The sequence below is a fragment of the Watersipora subatra genome, chromosome 9 (assembly GCF_963576615.1).
Source record: "Watersipora subatra chromosome 9, tzWatSuba1.1, whole genome shotgun sequence".
Classification (NCBI taxonomy): Eukaryota; Metazoa; Bryozoa; class Gymnolaemata; order Cheilostomatida; family Watersiporidae; genus Watersipora; species Watersipora subatra.
The window spans coordinates 63655698-63667159 of record NC_088716.1 but is presented as its reverse complement, the minus strand read 5'-3'; the positions used below and the strand labels follow the sequence as shown (position 1 = coordinate 63667159).

General features: G+C 34.5%; 2 protein-coding genes across 2 annotated transcripts; both read right to left on the bottom strand.

Moving 5' to 3' along the window:
* Window positions 1-5624: 5624 nt before the first annotated feature.
* LOC137405348 (uncharacterized protein PF3D7_1120000-like) lies at window positions 5625-6161 on the bottom strand. Its single transcript, XM_068091578.1, has one exon. It carries the CDS (start codon window positions 6159-6161, stop codon window positions 5625-5627), a length of 537 nt encoding a protein of 178 aa, XP_067947679.1.
* Window positions 6162-8105: 1944 nt separating this feature from the next.
* Window positions 8106-8580, bottom strand: LOC137405347 (putative uncharacterized protein DDB_G0282281). The gene is made up of 2 exons (XM_068091577.1): window positions 8487-8580; window positions 8106-8368 (listed from the first exon to the last, which is right to left on the bottom strand). The coding sequence occupies exons 1-2, from the start codon at window positions 8578-8580 to the stop codon at window positions 8106-8108; spliced, it is 357 nt and encodes a 118-aa protein (XP_067947678.1).
* Between the last annotated feature and the right edge of the window lie 2882 nt (window positions 8581-11462).

Here is an 11462-nt window from a genome sequence, read left to right as displayed (position 1 = left end):
CACATTCTACGTTTGCTTTTCGCATGGCCATTGCTATGAAACAAATCAGCATTTATTAGATTATCCTTGTTTCAGATATAGAATATGTGAATATGCTGCTTACCACAATTGCCATTTCAAGGTTTTTGTATCTCATATTTGTGTTTGACTCACCTCGTTATGCAGAGGCTGAAACAAGTGTAATAGTAACATTCGTACAAATGTAAAAATGGTTTTGCAGTTTTAAGTTTTACTTGATAAAGTAGTTAGCCTGTTTTCCTCTTAGTGTGAATCATTAATACCGAGGGTAATAATTTTTATATATGAATCTGCCTATTAGCTTCAGTTCTCTATATGGTTAAAGTAAAGGTTGTAACAGTTTCAACACGTGGATCGCAGCAAGCCTACTCAATACTTTTGTACTTTTCAGGCAATGTCGAGCTAAGTCGTCGTGACACCCTGACAGAGGTAAATTCATATCTCTCGGAGCCTGAAGGTTGGTATCTGCAAAGGCTGCTGCCTGAAAGCTGACAGTAAAAGATTAGTCAATTACCTAGCTGAATTTGAGGTTAACAGTTTTAGTACTTGACAAATTAACTTGCACTCCTTTAACTATTTAATAATATTTTCAGTTATGTATCATAGACTACTGAATGCCTGGCATTGCACGGGTAATAAAAACAGTTTTCTACAGAAAATTTATATCTAATCAACATATACAACATTTACCATTCTAACGTCTAAATGAAGGTATTTGTTTATTTCTGTGTGTGTTTTGCCAATGCATAATTCAAATACTTGAAAGCTCGAGGCGTAGCTAAAACAGATAGTTGAAAAACATTTCTTACTTCTTATGCTACACATTCACTCAAGATTTAAAACATCTTATAGACAGTGGCAGGTAATGTAGTTGCCATTGGCTAAGTTTCCTTATCCAATAAATTTTAGTAATTTAAGCTAGTAACTTAAGCTAGTAACTTAAGCTAGTATCTTAAGCTAGTAACTTAAGCTAGTAACTTAAGCTAGTAGCTTCAGCTAGTAATTTAAGCTAGTAACTTATGCTAGTAACTAAAGCTAGTAACATGAGCTAGTAACTTAAACTAGTAGCTTAAGCTAGTAACATGAGCTAGCAACTTAAGCTAGTAACTTAAGCTAATAACTTAAGCTAGTATCTTAAGCTAGTAACTTAAGTTAGTAACTTAAGCTAGTATCTTCAGCTAGTATCTTCAGCTAGTAACTTAAGCTTGTAACTTAAGCTAATAACTTATGCTAGCAGCTTAAGCTGGTAACTTAAGCTAGTAACTTAAGCTAGTAACTTAAGCTAGCAACTTAAGCTAGTAACTTAGGCTAGTAACTTAAGCTAGTAACTTAAGCTAGTAACTTAAGCTAGTGTAAACCTTAACTATAACAAAGATGAATAGCTGTGCCCTTACTTCTATCTAAGTGTTGAAAAAAAAAATTTCTTCTCATGAGGATTGAACCCATACATTCGGATGCACTCATGCTAAGCTAAACGCACTACTATTAAACCATGCAGCCACCTTGCCATAGCTTGGAATAATTGTAACTATAATTGTTACATATCATAATCTTTCACGGCGTAGCAAACCGTAAAAATTGTTTTTGGGGAAATCTGAGCATGTATTTTTCTTTTAGTAGTTCAAGCGTGCTTCGAGTAGTTTGCTTTTGCTGGTTCCAGCGCTGAAAGCATGCATATTTTAATCAACTTCCATAAAATGGTCATATGACAGACAAACATACAAATGCTTAGATTTCTATATATAGATTTATATAGATGTATATATATTGTGTGCAAAAAATACTCAACTTCATTGATGAATTAGCATTTAAATGATTGCAATGGTTGGCCGATTTGAATTCCTAGTAGAAGCTGTGGTCACATGACAGGTCACATGACAGGTCACATGACAAGACGCATGACGGTATGATAGTTTTGCTAGCTTGTATAATCTATCTGAACTCATCATGGCACCGTCTGTTCACAGGTCCTTATTTAGCAGTATTAATGGAAAAATTTTGTAGGGTTTTTATTTAATTTTTTTGTTTACCTCAGAAGAGGATGAGAAAGGTGACGATCTACTCTTCTCTAGTCTAAACTCCTTGGATGAGAATGAATGCATAGCGCATCTTACAGCTTTCTCTGCTAAACCTTTTGATGACCTCAGAGATAGTAAAACCGGAGAAAGCTTAACACATGTTGCAGCTCGGCGAAGTATGTAACTTGTTTTTTCTAGTCTCAACCCAATGTGCATCAAGATGTTTTACTATAGTCTAAACTCTGTTTTTAAAATAAAACCGTAGGAGAATACAGTACATCTCATACTCAGAAAGGGTATGTCTCCTACTCAACAGGCGTATGTTTCCTGGTCAGCAGAGACAACTATGTCTCCTAATTTTCATATTTCCTGTTTTTAAAAACGAATTCTCTGATTTGTAGATTTAGTGAAGTTGATGTGCTTCCTGATGGCAAAAGAGATAGATATGGATGCTACAGACATTCGAGGGTGGACATGTCTACATGTTGCTTGCATGTTTGGAAACCTGGCTGTTTTAAGAACGTTAGTTTTTAATATCTGATTTCTGAGTTAGATCTTATATATAAATTTATACACACATGTATTTGCTTTCTAGGTGACAATCGGTAAATCACGTATTGTCACTTATAGAACGCAATAGCGCTATCAATGTTGTGGTGACTTCTAGCTAATTAGTTTTATTTTATATCTATATTATTACACACATATGTATGTATGTGTATATGTGTATGTATATATATATATATGTATGTTTATATGTGTATGTGTATATGTGTATGTGTGTATGTGTATGTGTTTATGTGTATGCGTATATGTGTATACAGGAGTATGTGTAAGTATATATGTATATATGTGTATGCGTATATATGTGTATGTGTAGATACGTGTATGTATATTTGTGTATATATGTACATATATTTACATGTGTACATATATGTACATATGTACACATTATTAAGCTCTCATTAGTAAGCTTACTAAAAGTTTCCATTGGCGATGTGCCAGGCTAATAGCAAGTGGCAGACAACTCACATTACATCTCATTGTTTATAAGCTGATTTTCAATACCCGGGCAACACTGAGTAGCACAGCTAGTGTATATATATATACACTACACTGTATATATATATACACGCTACACTATATGCATTATATGCATATATAGTGTAGCGTGTATATATATAATATAAATATATAATATATATATAATATATATATAATATATATAATATACATGTATATATATTATATATATATATATATATATATATATATATATCTATATATATATATATATATATATATATATATGTATATAGTAACTAAAAGAAGGTGCAAAAGCATATAAAAAGAGAAATCTACACTAAAAACCTAAAAGTGGAGTATGAAATATTTGAAAAAAATGTTAAGAAAAAAGTAAACTTCTAGTAATTGCGCTACAAAATTGTTTCGTGCGATGCACTCATCAGACGCGGTTGTACTAAAAAATGTTTAGTACCACCGTGTCTGATGAGGGCATCGCAGGAAACAATTTTGTAGCGCAATTACTAAAAGTTTACTTTCTTCTTAACATTTTTTTCAAATATATATATATATATAGACTAGCTGTGCTACCGTATTGCTCGGGTAATAAAAATGTCTTTTGACAAAAAATTGATTTGTGTGTAACATATAACAAGTTTTGCCATTCTAACTTTTAAACTACATATCATGAGAAAAAAATTTTGTGTAGTTAAAATAAATTAAGAGAGAAAATAAAATCAACTGTGAAGGTTTTCAAACTTTGTCAAACAACTGTAACTTTCAAACTCCATATCATGAGAAGAATGTTTTGTGCAGGTCAAATAAATATAAAAACAGTCAATATGCCTTGCGCTAGCTCAGTGGTAGAGCGCGAGGATTGAAAGTTACTGTTGCAACTTTTGTGAGTTCAAATCCATTATAATCCAAAATTTAATTCAAGATTTTAATAGCTATAGCTGGACAAACACACACACAACAAACTTTGAGAAATATTAATAGGTATAGATATGTACATGTATATATGTGTTTATGTATGTACAGATATATACGTATATGTATATATATGCCCATGTGTATGTTTGTGTGTGTATGTAACTATACAAAAACTTGGATGTATATGCGTATAGACATTTTATTAATGTATATGTGTAGGTACATGCATATAAATGTGTATGCACAATGTACAAATACAGAGGTCAGAATGTCATTCCTACTGTCAAATGTTACAGGTATTAACTAAAGGAAATGACAGACTAGTGTTAAGATTAAATGAACAAGGCTTTTGCTTTCAAAGAATAATGGGACTAACAATGTTGCCACTAGGTTGTTCACGTCAGAAGCAACAAGAGAGGCCATAACTTTTGAAGAGGAAACAGCTCTGAGCATTGCTTCTGTTCACGGGCGGTCAGCAGTAGTTGCATTTCTCCTACAAGAAGGCTCTTTTTCTCCGAGCTATCTGGAGCTCTCACTTTATCAACTTCTGAGGTACTAGACTCTCTTACACAGCTTTCTATATAGCTAATATCTTTCGCAATCAACTCTATTTAATGGCTGAACAAATATTATCAATTAGATAGGTTTTGCTCATGTTATAAATGAAAAGAGTAGACCAATTAGATATGTATGCAGAAAGCTAGAGTATACTGTGAAGCTAATAAATAAGCCACAAAAACCCTCTGATATGTGCAGATTGAGCACATATCAGAGGGTTTTAGGTCATAGGTCAGCACACATAGGTCAGCCTGAGTTCAACACATTTGTTTACTATTTGATCTTAATTTTCAGTAGTTTAATCTACTACCAAGCTTTGCCAAGAAGCAATTTGTACGAATTGAACTTGCCTCTCTTTTATCTATAAAATAGTCCAATGAAATTTGGCAGAATACGACGTCCTAGAGAAATCACAGATTTGCACATCAAACATATTGATTCTCGACGACAAGCCGGAAGTGTGGATATTCATCTTATTGTTCCTCTTGCTGCCAAGAGAAAGCACTGGAATGTTATAAACTTTATACTAGCAAAGGTAAAAACATGTTCGTAAAGACCGACTAATATGGTTAATAATACGGCTAATATGGTTGCAATTAAAAACATCAAAATATCTTGAGCTACCAAAATGATAGACTACTCATATGTAATGGAAACAACATCTATATGATGCAATGTAGATACATCTATGTTATATTTATGTTATGATGTTATTAAACTCTTTATCCCTTTGACTGATATTGTTAAACTCTTTCTTCCTCTGACCTCATATTGTGAAACTCTTTCTTCCTCTGACTCATATTGTTAAACTCTTTCTTCCTCTGACTCATATTGTTAAACTCTTTCTTCCTCTGACTCATATTGTTAAACTCTTTCTTCCTCTGACTCATATTGTTAAACTCTTTCTTCTTCTGACTCATATTGTTAAACTCTTTCTTCTTCTGACTCATATTGTTAAACTCTTTCTTCCTCTGACTCATATTGTTAAACTATTTCTCCCTCTGACTCATATTGTTAAACTCTTTCTTCCTCTGACTCATATTGTTAAACTCTTTTTTCCCCTGACTCATATTGTTAAACTCTTTCTTCCTCTGACCTCATATTGTTAAACCCTTTCTTCTTTTGACTCATATTGTTAAACTCTTTCTTCCTCTGACTCATATTGTTAAACTCTTTTTTCTTCTGACTCATATTGTTAAACTCTTTTTTCCCCTGACTCATATTGTTAAACTCTTTCTTCCTCTGACTCATATTGTTAAACTCTTTGTTCTTCTGACTCATATTGTTAAACTCTTTCTTCCTCTGACTCATATTGTTAAACTCTTTCTTCCTCTGACTCATACTGTTAAACTCTTTCTTCCTCTGACTCATATTGTTAAACTCTTTCTTCCTCTGACTCATATTGTTAAACTTTTTCTTCCTCTGACTCATATTGTTAAACTCTTTCTTCCTCTGACTCATATTGTTAAACTCTTTTTTCCCCTGACTCATATTGTTAAACTCTTTCTTCCTCTGACTCATGTTGTTAAACTCTTTCTTCCTCTGACTCATATTGTTAAACTCTTTCTTCCTCTGACTCATATTGTTAAACTCTTTCTTTCTCTGACTCATATTGTTAAACTCTTTCTTCTTCTGACTCATATTGTTAAACTCTTTCTTCTTCTGACTCATATTGTTAAACTCTTTCTTCCTCTGACCTCATATTGTTAAACTCTTTCTTCCTCTGACTCATATTGTTAAACTCTTTTTTCCCCTGACTCATATTGTTAAGCTCTTTCTTCCTCTGACTCATATTGTTAAACTCTTTCTTCCTCTGACCTCATATTGTTAAACTCTTCCTCTGACTCATATTGTTAAACTCTTTCTTCTTCTGACTCATATTGTTAAACTCTTTCTTCCTCTGACCTCATATTGTTAAACTCTTTCTTCCTCTGACTCATATTGTTAAACTCTTTTTTCCCCTGACTCATATTGTTAAACTCTTTCTTCCTCTGACTCATGTTGTTAAACTCTTTCTTCCTCTGACTCATATTGTTAAACTCTTTCTTCCTCTGACCTCATATTGTTAAACTCTTCCTCTGACTCATATTGTTAAACTCTTTCTTCTTCTGACTCATATTGTTAAACTCTTTCTTCCTCTGACCTCATATTGTTAAACTCTTTCTTCCTCTGACTCATATTGTTAAACTCTTTTTTCCCCTGACTCATATTGTTAAACTCTTTCTTCCTCTGACTCATGTTGTTAAACTCTTTCTTCCTCTGACTCATATTGTTAAACTCTTTCTTCCTCTGACCTCATATTGTTAAACTCTTTCTTCCTCTGACTCATATTGTTAAACTCTTTTTTCCCCTGACTCATATTGTTAAACTCTTTCTTCCTCTGACTCATGTTGTTAAACTCTTTCTTCCTCTGACTCATATTGTTAAACTCTTTCTTCCTCTGACCTCATATTGTTAAACTCTTCCTCTGACTCATATTGTTAAACTCTTTCTTCTTCTGACTCATATTGTTAAACTCTTTCTTCCTCTGACCTCATATTGTTAAACTCTTTCTTCCTCTGACTCATATTGTTAAACTCTTTTTTCCCCTGACTCATATTGTTAAACTCTTTCTTCCTCTGACTCATGTTGTTAAACTCTTTCTTCCTCTGACTCATATTGTTAAACTCTTTCTTCCTCTGACTCATATTGTTAAACTCTTTCTTTCTCTGACTCATATTGTTAAACTCTTTCTTCCTCTGACTCATATTGTTAAACTCTTTCTTCTTCTGACTCATATTGTTAAACTCTTTCTTCCTCTGACCTCATATTGTTAAACTCTTTCTTCCTCTGACTCATATTGTTAAACTCTTTTTTCCCCTGACTCATATTGTTAAGCTCTTTCTTCCTCTGACTCATATTGTTAAACTCTTTCTTCCTCTGACCTCATATTGTTAAACTCTTCCTCTGACTCATATTGTTAAACTCTTTCTTCTTCTGACTCATATTGTTAAACTCTTTCTTCCTCTGACCTCATATTGTTAAACTCTTTCTTCCTCTGACTCATATTGTTAAACTCTTTTTTCCCCTGACTCATATTGTTAAACTCTTCCTCTGACTCATATTGTTAAACTCTTTCTTCCTCTGACCTCATATTGTTAAACTCTTTCTCTGACTCATATTGTTAAACTCTTTCTTCTTCTGACTCATATTGTTAAACTCTTTCTTCTTCTGACTCATATTGTTAAACTCTTTTTTCCCCCTGACTCATATTGTTAAACTCTTTCTTCCTCTGACTCATATTGTTAAACTCTTTCTTCCTCTGACTCATATTGTTAAACTCTTTCTTCTTCTGACTCATATTGTTAAACTCTTTTTTCCCCCTGACTCATATTGTTAAACTCTTTCTTCCTCTGACTCATATTGTTAAACTCTTTCTTCTTCTGACTCATATTGTTAAACTCTTTCTTCTTCTGACTCATATTGTTAAACTCTTTCTTCCTCTGACTCATATTGTTAAACTATTTCTCCCTCTGACTCATATTGTTAAACTCTTTCTTCCCCTGACTCATATTGTTAAACTCTTTCTTCCTCTGACCTCATATTGTTAAACTCTTTCTTCTTCTGACTCATATTGTTAAACTCTTTCTTCCTCTGACTCATATTGTTAAACCCTTTCTTCTTCTGACTCATATTGTTAAACTCTTTCTTCCTCTGACTCATATTGTTAAACTCTTTCTTCTTCTGACTCATATTGTTAAACTCTTTTTTCCCCTGACTCATATTGTTAAACTCTTTCTTCCTCTGACTCATATTGTTAAACTCTTTCTTCCTCTGACCTCATATTGTTAAACTCTTTCTCTGACTCATATTGTTAAACTCTTTCTTCTTCTGACTCATATTGTTAAACTCTTTCTTCTTCTGACTCATATTGTTAAACTCTTTTTTCCCCCTGACTCATATTGTTAAACTCTTTCTTCCTCTGACTCATATTGTTAAACTCTTTCTTCTTCTGACTCATATTGTTAAACTCTTTCTTCTTCTGACTCATATTGTTAAACTCTTTTTTCCCCCTGACTCATATTGTTAAACTCTTTCTTCCTCTGACTCATATTGTTAAACTCTTTCTTCTTCTGACTCATATTGTTAAACTCTTTCTTCCTCTGACTCATATTGTTAAACTCTTTCTTCTTCTGACTCATATTGTTAAACTCTTTCTTCCTCTGACTCATATTGTTAAACTATTTCTCCCTCTGACTCATATTGTTAAACTCTTTCTTCCCCTGACTCATATTGTTAAACTCTTTCTTCCTCTGACTCATGTTGTTAAACTCTTTCTTCCTCTGACTCATATTGTTAAACTCTTTCTTTCTCTGATTCATATTGTTAAACTCTTTATTCTTCTGACTCATATTGTAAACTCTCTCTTCCTCTGACTCATACTGTTGGTCATATTGAAACAAAATAATGGCATAGCCACTTTTCAAGTTCGCCATTTTTCATGTTGAAACTAGAGTTGTCTATTCCAAAATCTATTTGAACTTGGGGGTTATCAGCTCCTTAAAAGACGAATTTAGTAACAAAATTGCTACACCTGCAGGTTTTACTTTTATCATTGGCAGAGAAGAAAACAAGTTTGCCGACTTGAGTTGAACAAAAGAGACAATGACGGCTTCTGCGCAGTACACTATTGTGCCATGTATGACAGCCTTCCCATGATGAAGAAGCTTAGAGAGGCTGGAGCGAGTCTTATTAGAAGAAAAAAGAATTCTATTAATTCTGACGAAAGCATCACTGGGCTGAGCTTAGCCAAACAACGAGGCCATACAGATATTGCCAAATATATCATCAGCGCCACTGCAAGAAAAGTCTCTAAAAATTCCTTAAAACCTGCTAATTTGACAACATAATAACAATAAATCACAAGCATTACTTTCCTATTTTTCATATAGCCTTAGAACTATACAGTGTTGAGGCTAACTAGGACTGCTAGCAGAATCCCTATGACAATTCCTGCTACTACTTGTGACAAAAAAGTAAATTTCTATGAGTTGCTGTACTACAATGTACTCTCATATGCTTTACCTCCGCAAAATTATTTGGTCACAAAATACAATCTGCTAAAATACATATGTTATTTAGCGCAAGCTGATTGCTCTGACAGATAGACAATGTTATTTAGTGCAAGCTGACTGCTCTGACAGATAGACAATGTTATTTAGTGCAAGCCGATTGCTTTGACAGATAGACAATGTTATTTAGTGCAAGCTGATTGCTCTGACAGATAGACAATGTTGTTTAGTGCAAGCTGACTGCTCTAACTGATAGACAATGTTATTTAGTGCAAGCTGATTGCTCTGACAGATAGACAATGTTATTTAGTGCAAGCTGATTGCTCTGAAATATAGACAATGTTGTTTAGTGCAAGCTGACTGCTCCGACAGATAGACAATGTTGTTTAGTGCAAGCTGACTGCTCTAACAGATAGACAATGTTATTTAGTGCAAGCTGATTGCTTTGACAGATAGACAATGTTATTTAGTGCAAGCTGACTGCTCTGACAGATAGACAATGTTGTTTAGTGCAAGCTGATTGCTCTGACAGATAGACATAGCCGTTAGCAGGATAACAAGTTGGAAATTGGTGCAAAGCAATCTGAGTCTCGCTCTGTTAAATTAACTGACTGAATAAGCATCACATTTCTGCCACTTCGACACCAGACGGCCGCGTCTCAAACACTGTTAGCCATTTCGACACAATAAGACCTCGCCTCATACACTGTTAACCATTTTGACACCAGAAGGCCTCGCTTCAAACACTGTTAGCCATTTCGACACAATAAGACCTCGCCTCAAACACTGTTAACCATTTCGACACCTAGAAGGCCTCGCCTCAAACTCCGTTAGTCATTTTAAAACCTGAAGGCCTCGCCTCAAACACTGTTAGCCATTCCAACACCAGAAGGCCTCGTCTCAAACACTGTTAGCCATTTTGACACCAGAAGGCCTCGCTTCAAACACTGTTAGCCATTTCGACACAATAAGACCTCGCCTCAAACACTGTTAACCATTTCGACACCTAGAAGGCCTCGCCTCAAACTCCGTTAGTCATTTTAAAACCTGAAGGCCTCGCCTCAAACACTGTTAGCCATTCCAACACCAGAAGGCCTCGTCTCAAACACTGCTAGCCATTTTGACACCAGAAGGCCTCGCCTCAAACACTGTTAGCCATGCTGGTTGTAGAGCAACAGGTTTGCAAGGGTCTTTATTAGCTAAAAAGTTTAATATTGTCTCTGGCTGCATCACAACTGAAAGCTGTAAACATCAGTTTAATGGTAGACATGATTGAGGGACACACAGTAGCATATACATCAAAGAGTAATAACTTATTTGTATGTTTTATTAATTACATCTACATCTGTGTTAACTTTACTCTCTCAAAAACATGGCAAAATATTTATAGGTAGATATCGGCGCAAACATTTGAGTGGGACTATTAAAAAGCAAGCAGTTTGTTACATCCCAGCACTTTTCAATCTCTTCTCCAAGATGGAGGTATTTCTTTACTTTTTCCTTTTTCTTTGCTGGCTATATTGATGTTATCGGGTACTGCTATATCTATTATAGTAGCCCTCTTGTTTTCCTTATCCACCACCACCATTTCTGGTTGGTTTGCTAGGACATGCTTGTCAGTCCAGATGTAGAAGTTCCAGAGGATCTTAGGGCAGTCATTCTCATTGACCTTACCAGGAGCTTCCCACCGGTGTTGTGGTTTATTAAGGCCATACTCATCACATAGACTTCTGTACACAACACTTACACCGCTCAGTATATGCGTTTCTGGCTAGATGCTTGCATCCACTGATGATGTGTTGGATGATCTCAGGTGCATCTTTGCACAGTCTGCATCTAGGATCGTTTCTAGTGTGATATA

Coding starts and splice junctions, on each gene's coding strand:
- LOC137405347 (XM_068091577.1), bottom strand. CDS start 8,580: ATGAGTCAGAAGAAGAAAGAGTTTAACAATATGAGTCAGAAGAAGAAA. Junction 8,369..8,486: donor GAAAGAGTTTAACAATATGA/GTCAGGGGGAAA, acceptor TAACAATATGAG/GTCAGAGGAAGAAAGAGTTT.
- LOC137405348 (XM_068091578.1), bottom strand. CDS start 6,161: ATGAGTCAGAGAAAGAAAGAGTTTAACAATATGAGTCAGAGGAAGAAA.